Raw genomic sequence first — 14,963 nt, 5'->3', positions numbered from 1 at the left:
AATTTAAAGCATGATTTTCCTAACAGTTTAGAAATAGAGCAAAAATAAAATAGTCATGGGAACCCAGAAAACCTAACTGTAATAAAAGTGGCTGGCTTGGTATTCTCCTGATGCCCTCAACTTGCCTAGAATTTTCTGAAGTACAGACCAAGAAAAGCAAGGTCTAGAAAAGGCAAGAGTTAAGCCTATGCCTTTCCTGTGATGGGGACCCCAACTCAACCATGATAGCATGTTGTGGTGGCAACAGGACATTGACCCTGGAATACGGGAAGGCAGTCTAACACATTGGCACACGTGTAGTGGGGTGGAGCATTAGGGTCCTGTTTTGTCGTATTATTATAACTCCCTTGTCTTGAGTCTACATTCACCAGCTAATCTTCTGATCTTAAATTTTGTTTCCCAGACCATGTAAAACGTGCTGTGGTCAGCTTGGCCATTGTTTTCCTTATTCAGCAAATGGATATGCTCGTTACAAATCATTCTGCTATGCTTGATTAGCATGACTGAGTCCATAAGGGCTTTTTTATCTCTGGAAAACTGAAAATTCAGCTCCCTGAATCTGTAGAGCCAGGGGCAGAGGTGCAGTCGCATCTCAGGGCCATGCCTCTTCTCTTCTCTGGAAATTTTCTCCACATGGAGACTTCACAGCTTCTTTCCTCGGTGTGTAGCATGAAATTCTTTATGTCCAGCTGAAGTCTATTAGAATGGGACTAGTCTGTGGAGTACTACAAAGCCAGGAAACACTCACTTTAAAAATTACTTCTGGCTGGGTATGGTGGCTCATGTCTGTAATCCCAGCACTTTGGGAGGCAGAGGCAGTCGGATCGCCTGAGGTCAGGAGTTTGAGACCAACCTTGCCAACGTGGTGAAACCCTTTCTCAACTAAAAGCACAAAACTTAGCCAGACATGGTGGTGCACACCTGTAATCCCAGCTTCTAGGGAGGCTGAGGCAGGAGAATCGCTTGAACCCAGGAGGCGGAGGTTGCAGTGAGCCGAGATTACACCACTGCACTTCAGTCTGGGCAACAGAGGGAGACTCTGTCTCAGGAAAAAAAAAACAAAAAACTTACTAGCCTGTTTACTACTATATAGGTGCCCAGGGCATAACAGGAAGATGTAGATTTATGAATCCAAACTGCTTGTCCCCTTTGAGACACCAGCTGGTGAAAGAAGGGTGCCCACTTCTTAATTAAGCAATTCTTTATTTCAGGTGGTGACTGAATATCTATCAGTGTAAAATATTAAGTCCCATTTCTGTTTTTGGAAGTTGATCTTCTGTTGGCATTGATTTTTATGTTAAGATAGAAGAAGTCTTCAGGCTTGGGAACGCTTTTTGTTTGCTGTCTTGCTGCGGGAAACAAGTTGCTGATGTGCACAGGAGAAGCAGGGATAGGCAGGAAATAGATACATCCGGAATTCTCTGTTAGCTGTCAGTCGCCGTTTTTTGAGGGCTGCTGGGTAATTGAGTACTTTCTAGGAAACACTAGAGAATGGCATAAAACTTGGCAGTGTAGAGAAATGTGGGAAGTATGTCCATTTGAAAAGGAAGAGCCCAGCGTGCGTGTGTTCGTGTGTGTGTACGTGTGTGTAATGTCTCTAGACTGAATTGAGTAGCCAGATCATTAGACTTCAAAAGTAAGAGTCATACTCGAGTCAAAATAGTCGTGAGGAGGAGAAGACTACAAAGTCCTGGAAGCATGACCTTTTTTCTTTAATTGGAGGAGAGAAAAATCCACGCCCCATGAAAGACATCACTGACTTAAAATGGATTCACAGAAAAAGAATCAGCAGACCTGGAAATTAAGTGGGAAGTGCCAGTAGAAGATGGCGGTTCACGCAGACTCTGTAAAAAGGAGAAATAAACTTGGGAATAACACCATGTTACTGTTTTTAAAGTACTGCCCTGGGAGGACACTGTGGCGGCTTTGATTGAGAGGGTCAAGCATGATCCCTTGCTGGGAGGCATTGCCTTATAGAGATGCTTTAAGAAGATCCAGCTGGCTCAGAGTGTGATTCATAACCTTGAAGTCTCTCATTTTCTGTGTGGCCCTACCCACCTAGACACAGGTAAGCTGGGTGCACCATTGTTCTGTGCAAGGAGGAAATTAAGCTTCTAAAGTTGCGCTTCTGAACTTCCCATCTTGGGCTCATCAGCCACCAAAGTGCAGCGTGGCTGAGCTTTATCTTTGGTTTCTCAAGTCTCTTTGCTGGAGGAGAGAGAGGGTTATGAGTCACAAGGGTGACTTCTCTATGCTGTGCGGGGGACAGTCTTCCTGGAAGTAAGAGGAAGAAGGATAAGAACAGGTAACTGACAAGACCTTTCTGGCCTGGGCCAGAACAGAGGTTGGTGGTCCTGGGTGGCATGTCTACTTTTGGAGTTTGCAGATTGAAGAGGAAGGTGATAGAGTCACTGCAATTGGGAACTTTGATCATCTGACTGGCCATTAGGTCTTCCCCTGTACAAACTGGTCAGCATAGGTCTTTGGATTTGTGGCACTGGCTGGCAGTTTCTTGGAATGCCTTAGTAGCTGCACTGTCAGTTGTGTGCATGTTTGTGTGGGGGATGCTCATTTTTCAGGGTTTTTGGCACCTTTTGCATGTCTTCTTAATGTGCTAGTCCTGTGCCTGGGTTGGTGGTCACTTGTAAAACTCATCTGCTGATGTTTACCCCTTAACATGGAAAAAAAGAGTCTAACTCCAAAGAAGCAGCCCCCTTAACGTGCATACCATTGTAATCCACCAGGGATAGTGATACAAAGACATTTATTCACTCTTTGAGAAGTTCTATGTCTGAGTACATCTCCTCAAATTCAGGGAGGTAGAGAGAATTGCTTGATCCATTTTTAAGAAGGTAGAGAGGGCTGGGCACGGTGACTCCACCTATAATCCCAGCACTTTAGGAGGCCCAGGCAGGCAGATCACCTGAGGTCAGGAGTTTGTAGACCAGCCTGGCCAACATGGCAAAACCCTGTCTACACCAAAAATACAAAAATTAACTGGATCTGGTGGCCTGTGCCTGGAGTCCCAGTTTCTTGGGAGGCTGAGGCAGAAGAATCACTTGAACTCAGGAGGCAGAGGTGGCAGTGAGCCGAGATCGCACCACTGCACTCCAGCCTGGGTGACAGAGCAAGACTTGCCTCAAAATAAAAGAAGGAAAAGAGGCCAGGTGTGGTGGCTCATGCATGTAATCTCAGCACTTTGGGAGGCTGGGGCAGGAGGATCATTTCAGCCAGGGAGGTCAATGCTGCAGTGAACTGTGATCATACCATTGCATTCCTACATGGGCAATAGAGTAAGACCTTGTCTCAAAGAAAGGGGGGCAGGGAGGAAAAGAGAGTGCCCAGGAGTGGTATGGGAACCTGGATTGGAGCAGGAAAGATTGGATAGTCCGAAGAAGGGATGAAAGTGATGGGAATGTGGGTTGGAGAAGGGGTGATGGTTTAATGAGAGGTGTCTGGGCCTGCTCACCACGCTTTCTCTGTTTGGGTTTGTGATCTCCCCTCTTCTCCGACAATGGGCTGGCCTGGGCCACACTACCCTGTGCACACCTGGAAAAGGTAAGCTTCCTTTCAGGGCTAGCTTTGGGATGCAGTCCTAATCTTCATTTTTGCTTTTGTTGGCAATGATGCTTTCAGCTGTTCAAAAGAGCAATTTAGTCTCTCTCTCTCATGCTCCTGGAAGCTTGTTTAGGATATGTTTCCTGTCAAAGAAGTTATTTTTCATGACTCTAATTTTATAAAGAAATCTGACATTAAGAAAATCTCAGTGCGGAGAGGGTGGCTCTCAGGAGTGGCAGCCATACAGAGAGCAGCTGCCCGTGGAGCTGCCGCTTCCTGCTGTTGTGTTCAAGAGAGAGCAGCTGCCGGCCTGTCAGCACCCCAGGGAGTGAGGCTCAGGGCCAGGCTGCCTCCCTCACCACGTAGATGGCCGAGATCATGCACACTGTGGCGGGAATAGCAGACTGTGGGGGCTGCTACTTGGACATGCTGGCAGTTCCCAGCTTATGTTTCAGCAAAGCTTGGAGAGCCATTGCTGGGCTTGGTAATGGGGACGATACAGAACACTTCCCTAGCAATGCCTTATGTTTGTTGTTGGTCTTCGTGCATCTGATGGCCTAAGCTGATTAATTTGAGGCTTGCATGAAAAAATAATGCTTCATGGACTTGTTCAAGGGCACTAGGTGACTGCTTTAAAGAAGAGGTCAGAGGTTCTGTCCTCCAAAACTATCTTTGGGATTCAAGAAGTGAGAGGAAAGAGCCAGTGGAGACAAATGCCCCTCCTTTTGTTTGAAGGCTACTCAGGCAACTGGTGGCTGCTTGGGGAGAGCTGGTGTCACATTTCATTCTGTAGAATGAAAACCTCGTGTAGGCTGGCTCTGGTATTCACTCATTCTTGTCTGTCAGTGTTTGTCAGAACTTTGCTCCTCTCTTCCCACCTTCAGGACTTTTGCACATGTAACTTTCATTACCCTTTGGTAATGCCCTTTAGTAATCCGTCCCTAAATAGTTCGTTTAGATGAAAGGGAATAGTGTAAGGGGGAGAAAAAGAAGGCATGTCTCTATTGTAGGGTGGGTGGTTGATATTCCTTACAGTTAACTCTTACACAGACATATTTTATTGACTAGTTCCTGACCGGCCCCATGAGGGTGGTGTTACTGCTGCTTTCTGACTGGTCCTGTGGACCCTGGTAGCCACAGATGGGGGTCCCCACTGTGTGCTGACATTGAGAACTGTGTGGCCATGGGAGAACAGCTCTCGATTCTGTGGTGTGCTGAATAGACAACACCCTCCATCTTTATTTTCTTTATTCCTTTAAGTACTTTTCACTATTTTTCTATTCCAGATGAAGTTTAGTGCCTCCCTCTGCTCTGCTATTATAGTAGCTGTAATGTTGATTTCTACTAAAAATGATATGATCAAACCAGACTTCATCTTATTTTCCTTAAAAAGGAAAAAAAGGAGAGAAAGATTATTTTATTTTTGAGTTGGTAGAATAGCATGAATCTTAGGATGTAAATGTTGATCATATTAACTTTTAAATGATCTAAACACCTTTAAGTAATTTTTTGTCATAGTTTTATTTATTTGTCTAGGCACCGTGGCTCACAGCTGTAATCCCAACACTCTGGAGAGTGAGGCAGGTAGATTGCTTGAATCAATCAGTTAACACTTGGTGCATTTGATAAGAATTGGCTGACCAGGGAGTTGGGTGTGTCTGAAGAACAAAGCGAGGCTTTTCTACTCAAGATCAGCATTTCTAATTAATAGTAGTTGTGCTGCCTGCTAATATTTTTCTTAATTTTTCATGCAACATCACATTTAATTTTTATAGCAACTCCATGAAGTGGGTACCATAATCATCTTCATGTTACTAGTGGGAAAACTGAAGCTCCGATTTTTTTTTTTCATGGCTCTAGAGCAGGGATTGGCAAACTTTTTCTATAAAAGACCAGAAAGTAAATATTTTAGGCTTTTTGGGCCCATCCTTTGAACAGTATGATGACGTGGGATTGGAGTCTTTTTCTGTGGAGTCCATGTCTGGGATGGGAAAGAAGGGGCAAGGGAAAGGGGAGAGTGATGCAGAAGTGGGGCAGAAGAGTGGTGGTGATTTTGCCTCAGCTTCCCTGAGGATTGTGCCCTGGAGGCAGTGAGGAGGGATGTGGGCGAAAGAAACCTCAGAAAGCTCTTGAAGCGGGGCTGCTTCAAGAATCTTGAAGCTCAAGATGACTGGTGACTGCTCAGTGAATCTTCGTTTCCGCTGATATTTCATTCAGATTTTCCCTTATGTTACTGCTATTTGTCACTTTGTCTTCCTTTCTCCATTACAAGGGAAGGTCTGTGGAGTACTGATCTGTCTCAGGCATCTCTGCCCACCCCACAGTGTGCAGTGTCTTGCACACAGTAGGTGCTCACAGTTATTGAAAACAGGCTGCATTGACTTATCACCTTCAGCATCCATGCTGCGCAGTGCAACCATCTTCTCCCAAAGAAGTTAGGATTTTTTGGTCTAAAATAGTCACAGTTAACAAAGATACTTGGGAAATCCTGAAAATATGATAAATTTCAGGAGTAGGCAGTTGGACAAGTTGTGGACTTCTGTTGAGGATCTTCTGCAAGATCCACTATGCAACTTTTGCTGCCTGTTTTTCTTTATTCACTCCATTTTATTAAACTTAGTTTCCTCCAACCCCACTGGAAGCAAGGAAAGCAAACAAACAAACAAAACCTTAGGTTGCTTATCTCCATTGTTGCATAGTAGGTGTTCAGTGGATACCTACTGAGCTAGTTCATTTCTGATACTAATTTGATTACTTCTCCTGAACATTCTTTCTTCTTACAGAACTCTCTGTCCTCTACCTCCCAAATCCCACAAAACATCTCACCTCCACGCATAGGCTGATTGCTCGGGAATGGTACAAGAGGCCCTTGGTGATTCTAATTGATGAAAGACTAAAAAATTCCCTTATAGGGGAACATAAATCAATGTCAGCCTGAGATTGAGTAATACATCAAATTAGTATCAGAAATGAACTAGTTTCAGCAGGCTCTTTACATACTCTTGCAGGTATAGGTGCTGAGCCTGAAGCTGTAAGCTCAGAGATTTTCACATACTCTTTCCCTCCTTTCCTTCTTTCCTTCATCAGTTACTGAACATTGGTTATGTGCCAGGCACTGGGTTAAGTTCACAAAAAATATACAGTGTCTGACTTCAAATACATTATTCCACTCTAGCGGCGAGAGAGAAGAAAGTAGTGGCCACCTGATATGAGGTGTGAGCAGCTGGTAGGAACCTCTCCTGGCCTAGGGGGTAAGACCTCCTCCAGGGGTTTGCTGCCAAACTCTTGAATGCGATCAAGAGTAGTTAAGGTAACTGTGCAGCTCTGGATGAATTAACAGGTTCTGCCCTTGACTTTCTGCATCTGTGCAGGTTGGAGATGTCTGCCCAGAGGTTAATTTCTAACAGAACCTCCCAGCAATCGGCATCTAATTCTGATTACACCTGGGAATATGAATATTATGAGATTGGACCAGTTTCCTTTGAAGGACTGAAGGCTCATAAATGTAAGTTTTATACAATTCCTCGTTGTATGCATAATTGTATTTCTCTTAACCTGTGAAATCCCCAAGGACTACTTCTCCTGAACATTCTTTCTTCTTACAGAACTCTCTGTTCTCTACCTCCCAAATCCTACAAAACATCTCACCTCCACACATAGGCTGATTGCTCGGGAATGGTCCAGAAGGGCCTTGGTGATTCTAATTGATGAAAGACTAAAAAATTCCCGTAGTAGGAGAACATGAATCAATGTCAAGCTGAGATTGAGAATTTTAAAAAAAGCATTCGCTATTTTAGTTCCTCCAAACTGTGAATGTTTGAACTATCAAAAATATGTATAAAAATAGGATCTGGAACCGTTATTTGAAGAACCTTCTTTTGTAGCACAGCAGCGTCTTTTCATCCCACTTGGTTTTCTGGAGGTGTGGAGAGCAGTGTATCCATGTGTGTTCATAATGACGGACCAGAATAGCCTGCGATCATTTCTAACACTGTGTTCTAGGCATGAATTATGTTTCATGCTATTGGAGTAATTAAGGGTCCAGCACAGAGCAAGAAAATGTAATTCTGTGAGACGTTGCTGTTCAACTCCAGTCATAACTGAATGCTGACTGGCCAGCATGGAACATCCTTGCTTCATTAGGTAGAGTTAACAGTTAACATGGTAGGCAGGAACTGTCAGAGTGAATTATCCACAGCACTGTAAAATTTTTACGTTCTTTACTGGTCCGGGTTGTGGGACACATTAGGAAATATAAAAGGGCTTAGAATCAGAGAAACACATGTAGCAAAGAAAGTCTTTTCGTTCCTTTAATTATTTCCTGGCTGCTTCTATCCTGACCTGTCTTGGCATTCATGATCTCTTGCACCAACTTGGTGCTCTTTTGCAAGAAGGGCTTTCTATTTTTGTTCCTTTAGCAAAAATCATTAATTAAACCATATGTCCTTTACCCCTTAAGTGAGTAGTAATAATTAAATACTTCCATTCATTCCTTTATTGACATCTGCTCAGTATTTCTTTGTGGAAAAAAAAGCACATGGTATTCATCAAGGTATGCTGTCACTGATTATCTGATAGAAGGCTGTTGGGTGTGAAATCACCTTCTTTAATTGACTTAAATTCTTTAATATGTTGTTTTTCTAGGATAACCTTTATGTAAGGACAATTGCTTGTTCTGAATTATAGTGGATATCAAAATGACTGGGAAAATGGCCACATATTTTCTTGAAATGTGGGCTTTCACTGCTTGGTGACATCAACTTTACTTTTGTGTCAGCTTGCTTCTGTCTCTTTTCCTTAGTTTAAGAGGCACAGAAGACAGGCCTGCTGCTGTAATTTTGGTTGGTACATTTCCAGAGACAATTGAATAAACTACTTTTTGAGGATTTTACATTCTAGAAATAATTATAGCTGGAAAACTTCCTGAGAAACATAGGCAGAGGTGTGACTCATTCCTTCCTTCCTTACTTTACTTACTATACCATTAATAACAATTGCTTTTCTTAATTTTAATATTCACATCAAGATAAAACAAAAATGCCTGAGCACTTACTGTTCTGATATAAGAGAGCTGATAAGTAGCAGCCTTTAGCTTCAGGAACCTGACAATATATGTAACACATTGAGAACAAAAAATAAACAAACACAAAACCCCAGATATACAGGAAAGTGAAAAGATCAAGTCAACTGTTGAAATGTGTGCTCTGGTACAGTCTCTTTCATTTAAAAATGCTGTGATTCTGACCTTCAAGTATGACTCCTTGTTTTGCTGGGCAAAATGCAAAGCTAATTAGATGCAGATTCAAAAGAACAGAAGCAGGACATTTCAAGGGGAAGCACTCATTGCGGACAGGAATGACCATAACAGTTATCTTTATTTGCCTTACCTGTAATGGATCATACTTGGCAACAATAGCTCCATCTTTAGACGAAGTTCCTCTGCTGAAATTAAGATTCCTACCTTCAAAGGGTGTTTCATCTGAGAAGCAACCTCAGATGGTCCTTGAGAATTCTTTTGCCATCAGTTTTGAATCCAATATTAAACCTTATCACATATCAGAAGTGGACTTGTATCTGATACAGATTTGGCACCAAGAAAGTGGAAACTTATTTATTCATTCATTCAATATATATTTATTGAGCACCTGTTATGTACAATACTATTTTCAGCACTGGAGAGACAACAGTGAACTGAAAAGACAAAAATATTTCCTCGTATAGAGCTTGCATTCTAGTGGGAGGGACAGACAATAAATAGTTAAATAGATAATGTCAGACGGCAATATAAAAGGATAAATAGAGTGGGGGTAAAGGGATGTGGAGTGTGGAGGTGACAGTATAGAATTGCCATCGAAAGCCTTACTGAGAAGGAGAGATTTGAGAAAAGTCCTGAAGGAAGTGAGAGATTGAGCAATAATATGTCTGGGGGAAGAACATCCCAGAAAAGGATCCTTGGCGGGAGTGAACTGGATCATGCAAGGAGGCCAGCGTGGTACCAGGGGAGTGATAAGAGGCAGAACAGCAGGAAACGAAGTCAGAGAGGCTGTGGGGACAAGGACGTGGGGGGGCCTTAGAGGTCATGCTAAGGACTTTGTTTGGCCTTTTAACTCTGAGAAGTCACTTGAGGGTCTGGAGCAGAGGAGTGCCATCCGGCTTAGGTTTCAACAGATCATTCTGCAACTGGGGAGTGAAAGGCATGAGATTAGAAGCCGAGACCATTCGGGAGGCCTTTGCCATAGTCCAAGCTGATGATGGTGGCTTGGAGTCAGATAGGGAGAGTGAAGTGGTGAGAAATGCATACATTCTGGATATTTTTAAAAGATGGATCTGGCAAGATTTGTCAATGGATTGGCGGTATGTGTAAGAGAAAGAAGACTCAAGAATGACTTGAAGATTTGTGACCTGAGTAACTGGCAGGATGGCATTGCCTTTAACTGAGAGGGTGAAGAGTATGGGAGAAGGAGGTTTCAGAGAGGAACCCCAGGAGCTCCCTTTTGGACCTGTTAAATTGAGACACCTATCACATATCCAGGAGGACAAGGGAGGAGAGGTGTTGGGGGAAACTGTAGACTTGAGAGTCATCAGCAGGTAAATTGTATGCGTTCAAAGCCAAGAGGCTGGATAAGTGAGTGTAGATAGAAAACTGAAGAGTCCAACGCTGAGCCCTGGGCACGCTTGTGTTTTGAAGTTGGAGGGTTGCATAGCAGCATAGGCGCCTGAGAGGAATGTACAGAAAGTAGGAAGAAAACTGGACAATTGTGGTCTTCTGGACGCCAACTGAAAAAAGGGTTGCAAAGACAGTCTGTGTCAAAGGCTGCTATTAGGTCAAGTTAATTGAAGAATGAGATTCGACCATTGGATTTATAATGTAGACGTTACTGGCAATGATTTGGAAAGCAGTTTTAGTGGAGTGCTGGGGGTAAAAGGTTGATGGAATTGGTTCAAGAAAAAATGAGAGGAGAGGAATTGGGGACAGCATGTACACACAAATCTCTTAAGTGTCCCTATAAAGGGAAGGAGAGGAATGGGTCATTTATGAAGGGTGTGGCTGGGTGAGACAAGGTGTTCTTAAAGCATCAGAAGCAAAAGCTGATGAGTCAATGAGTGGACAATCACATTTTAGCAGGACCACTCTGGCTGCTGTGTTGAGAAAAGACTGAAGGAATATCCTCTTAATTTGAGCTATCAGTGGTGGCCAAATTCATGCTTTTTCATGTGCCACCTTGCAGATACCAGACCCATGCATGGATGAGTCAGCAAGAAGCCAGGTCATTAGGATGAGAAGCAGAGCTAGAGCTTGCAAAGGCTTGGAGTAAGATAGTAGGGACAAGTGTGGGAACATCACTGTTGGCTCTTTGCCAGGAATTCATATCACAGAATTGACCCTACTGCCTTAGGAACAAAAAGTGGTGTGAGGAAAGTGTCCTGAACCCTCTCTTTCAAGTGAAGTATTAACCCTTGTTTTTCATATAACCACAAAATGGGAAGTTCACCATTTATTCTCAAGAGGTGGAGAGGAGGGCGAGTCGGATGGAGTAGTTAACCTAGTCCTACCCTAGATTGGGAAGGAAAAAAATCATGTCAACTTTCAGCTCTCTTGTTCCATTCCATTCATTAAAGGTTAGGTTAAGGGGGGTTACTTTATTCTGACACATTCCATTTGCAATTCCCCGGGGCAATTGTTCTACCCCTTTACAACCGTAGTCTCCAAGTAGCTCAGTGTCTAGACAGGACAGAGTGTGGTAGCTTGGCTGTGGTGGAAACTCCTTTGGAAGGCTTCTTTTGACTTTCTTAACCATCTAGCCTCATTGGAGCTTTGCTTTGTATAAAGCTTTATTCTGACTTCCCAGAAAAGGATGCTTTTGGGAAGACCGGGGGCTCCACTTTTCCCATCTTACTGTAGTGCCTATGCCCATGAAACTTACATGTGAATAAAACTTCAGGAGAGTTTGGATATTTCTGGGATGAGATGGGGATCTCTGATGTTTCTCGTAAGAGGCTCAGGGTGAGAAAATCCCCTGGGGATGGGTCATAGGGCAGAAGATGAGGTTGGGGGAAATTAGTGGAAATAACTTGAGGAAGCTAAATTTTGTTCAAAGGGGAATGTGAATAAGCAGAGCTACTTAAAGCATATTGCCATGAAAAACATAGATGCCGCATTATTAAGGAAATGTTTGGAAATGCTGTTGGATCATGAGGATTCTCAGATTCTACCCACAGCCTGCCTCTCCCCAACTCTGCCGCCACCTGCCTTCTCTGAAGGCCGTAGCCCTCCTATGCTTCACATTATTGCTGCTTTTTGATTAGCTCCCTGGGGGCACTTAGAAGGGCAGAGGGAAGGGGGACTGGGCTGGGTTGAGGGCACGCTTTCCTCTACCTCTGGGAGTCAGTCCACCATTTGCAGTGTGAAAGCTGTCCTTAGCAGAACACCTTCCTAGTACACAGATTTGAAAAATGTCAATCAACATGATTCAGTTCTAAACTGAAGACTTAAATATAGCATTGGTGTATAATTTTAGAATTTGCTTTTGCTATGCAGGCAGTTGATAAAGTACAGTGTAGGGAACTGTTATTTATCTGTACAATGTTTCTTCACAGTCCATGCCCAGATAGTTGAGATTTAATTATTTGATGTTAGTTGTACCTCAGTACATGTGGTGTTTGGTATTTGTCCTTACCTCTTTTTTTTTTTTTTTTTTGAGACAGAGTCTTGCTCTGTCACCCAGGCTGGAGTGCTGTGGTGCGATCTCTGCTCACTGCAAGCTCCGCCTCCCGGTTCATGCCATTCTCCTGCCTCAGCCTCCCGAGTAGCTGGGACTACAGGCGTCTGCCACCACGCCCGGCTATTTTTTTTTTTTTATTTTTAGTAGAGACAGGGTTTCACTGTCTTAGCCAGGATGGTTTTGATCTCCTGACCTTGTGATCCGCCCGCCTTGGCCTCCCAAAGTGCTGGGATTACAGGCGTGAGCCACTGCGCCTGGCCCTTATGTCTTTTTTTGTTGTTGTTGTTATAAATTAGCTGTATTAGACAAGATTATAGAAGTGGGATTTGAGGAAATTAACACATAAATTTAAATTTATGTTAAACAAGTTGTATTAGTTTCCTAGTGCTGTCATAACAAATAACTGGAAATTTATTCTCCCACAATTCTGGACGCCAAAATTCTAAGATCAAGGTTTCCCTTATGTCTTTTTTTATACCTCATTTCTACTATATTAAAAGGCAAAGTATACAATTTCTATTTCTTTGGCACTTAAGGTTAGACACATTAGTTTTTCAGAGTGCGGAACACACATTGTTAACCTCTAGGCAACAGTATACGTAGGATGAAAGTATGAATTATGCAGAGTAAATTGTTAATCTGATTTCTTCACTTTGGAAAAAGTGCTACATATACATAATTTAATTAGAATAAAGCTTTGCATTTAAACACATTTAATATTTAAGCTCCAATCACTTATTTTTAGAAAATTGCTAAGCATCCTCATTGTATTTCCACATAGATAAGCTTCTTAGTATAGGCCAAAAAATGTAGAATGATTCAACTCTGTTGTGTCCTAGATTTGAGGCTTTACTGTGCAAGTACCAAGTTCTGTAGACAATCCAATCTAACCCTGGTCCTAGAGATAAAGAATTGTGATTGTTATCCAAGATAGGACCAAGGAGAGCCCTGTTTAGGGAAGTACAGACAAAAATGTGATTGGGTTCAAAGGAGGGAGAGGACATATCAATTACGGAAATTAGTTGAGGCTTAGTAGATACTGTAGTGGATGGACTTGGAAGGATGGATACACTTTCATTAGCTCCACGTTGGGAAAAGTCGTTCCAGCCAGGTATTGGTAAGAGCCCTGGTAAGGTGTGGCTGTGAGGAAGCTGTGGCTAAGGTAAATACAGGGACACAGTGTCCCCTAGTTTGATTGGAAACACATGGCTTTTAAAGTGAGGTAAATTGGGAGAAAATGACAATTCTGATGACAGTAGCCAGCACCTGTGGTGTACTGTTTTCTCAGATGTCAGACCTTGTATAAAGTGCTTTACGTATGGAATCTCTTTTAATCTGGAAAAGTGGGTCAGTTCTGTTTTTGTTGGAGAGCTTTTCATGAAAGAGCAGTATCATGAGGGCTGTAATTAAAGCAGGTTTGTACAGAAACAAAGCACGGGGAAAGGCAGAAGGCAGAGAGAGCACTCAAGAGGCCATCTGTATGTTCTCTGCAAGAATTAATGAAAGCCTGAATTATCCACGGTGAACGTAAGTGAGAATGCACTTACGTTGCTACCTAATTGAGCTGCTAACCAATTGAGTTGTTAAACTAACATTTGGCCCAAGAAGGCCTCCATATTTGCATACTTGCATTCTTAGGTATGAGCTGTGACCTAGCTTACTAGGTAAGCAAACAGAAAACCTAGCGAATGCTTCTGTAACAGTAGCTCAGTCTCAGCTAATCACAGCAGCTGCACTTTAGGCACTCCCAGGCAGACAGCTGTTCAAATGGTGTTCAAATCCAGCTGTTTCCGTACCTTGCTTCTTTTTTCTGTACATCATTTTCCTTCTTCTGTCCCTAAACCTTAACCAACCATGAGGCAGCCCAGAGTCTCTCTGAATCTATTCTGATTCTGGGAGCTTCCCGGTTCAAGAATTTTGTTTTCCTTGCACAGTGAAGATCTGTTAAATTTAATTTGTCTAAAGTTTTTCTTTTAACAGTAGGAATCCAAATGCACTTAAAACTTGAGTTGGTAGTCTGCTAAAAATTTTATTTTCTAACTCAAAACACATTAGTGGAATCTTGGGGTCCCAGATAACCTATGCTCTGGTCTAGGTTCCTTCCTTGAGATATGGAAAGCATGAGTCAATGAGGCCTAAATCCCTTCATGCTATCTGGGACAGAAACCTGGAGGCGGAGCAGACTCTTCCCTCCTCCTCATCCTTTACATCTTATCAATCTCCAGCCAACTGTGGATCAGACTGTTGATTTCCTTTCATGTTTCATGTACCAAAGCCTCTCCAAGAAGCTCTGATTCTTGAATGTTCAAGTTTTAAACTACTGTGAAATACTAATCCCAGTATTAACTGTCTTTCAGATTCCATTGTGATTGGATTTTGGGTTGGTCTTGCAGTCTTCGTGATTTTTATGTTTTTTGTGCTGACCTTGCTGACCAAGACAGGAGCCCCACACCAAGAGTAAGTTTGGGCTGTTCCTAAATGTCTCTTAAGGCTCACAGGAGACTGAGGAAATAGAAACTACTACCCAGGGTGGGAGGTGCTTCCAGTGGATGAAGAGAAGGGGGTGGTTATGGATTTGCTGTCTGGACCCAGATGCCCGTGGATGGGATCCAACTGTTCTCCTGGCTTTTTGTTTCTTGCGTCTTGGGCTTATTTTCAAGTGGACTTTTATGAAATTGGGTT

General features: G+C 42.8%; 1 protein-coding gene across 7 annotated transcripts in view; it reads left to right on the top strand.

Moving 5' to 3' along the window:
• The window catches only part of MRAP2 (melanocortin 2 receptor accessory protein 2), a 99,911-nt gene that overhangs the window by 56,496 nt on the left and 28,452 nt on the right, over positions 1-14,963 (top strand). For all 7 annotated transcript variants that reach the window (XM_032152042.2, XM_032152035.2, XM_058434800.1 and 4 more), the window contains 2 exons: positions 6,930-7,063; positions 14,639-14,738. In XM_032152042.2, coding sequence (XP_032007933.1) covers positions 6,937-7,063; positions 14,639-14,738 — 227 coding nt within the window. In that variant the 5' untranslated portion in view covers positions 6,930-6,936. The remainder of the gene's footprint in view (positions 1-6,929; positions 7,064-14,638; positions 14,739-14,963) is intronic.

This window comes from Hylobates moloch, unplaced genomic scaffold (genome assembly GCF_009828535.3).
Source record: "Hylobates moloch isolate HMO894 unplaced genomic scaffold, HMol_V3 SCAFFOLD_2, whole genome shotgun sequence".
NCBI classification, from domain to species: Eukaryota; Metazoa; Chordata; class Mammalia; order Primates; family Hylobatidae; genus Hylobates; species Hylobates moloch.
The sequence above is the reverse complement of the archived record's forward strand: the minus strand, read 5'-3'. Positions and strand labels throughout refer to the sequence as shown.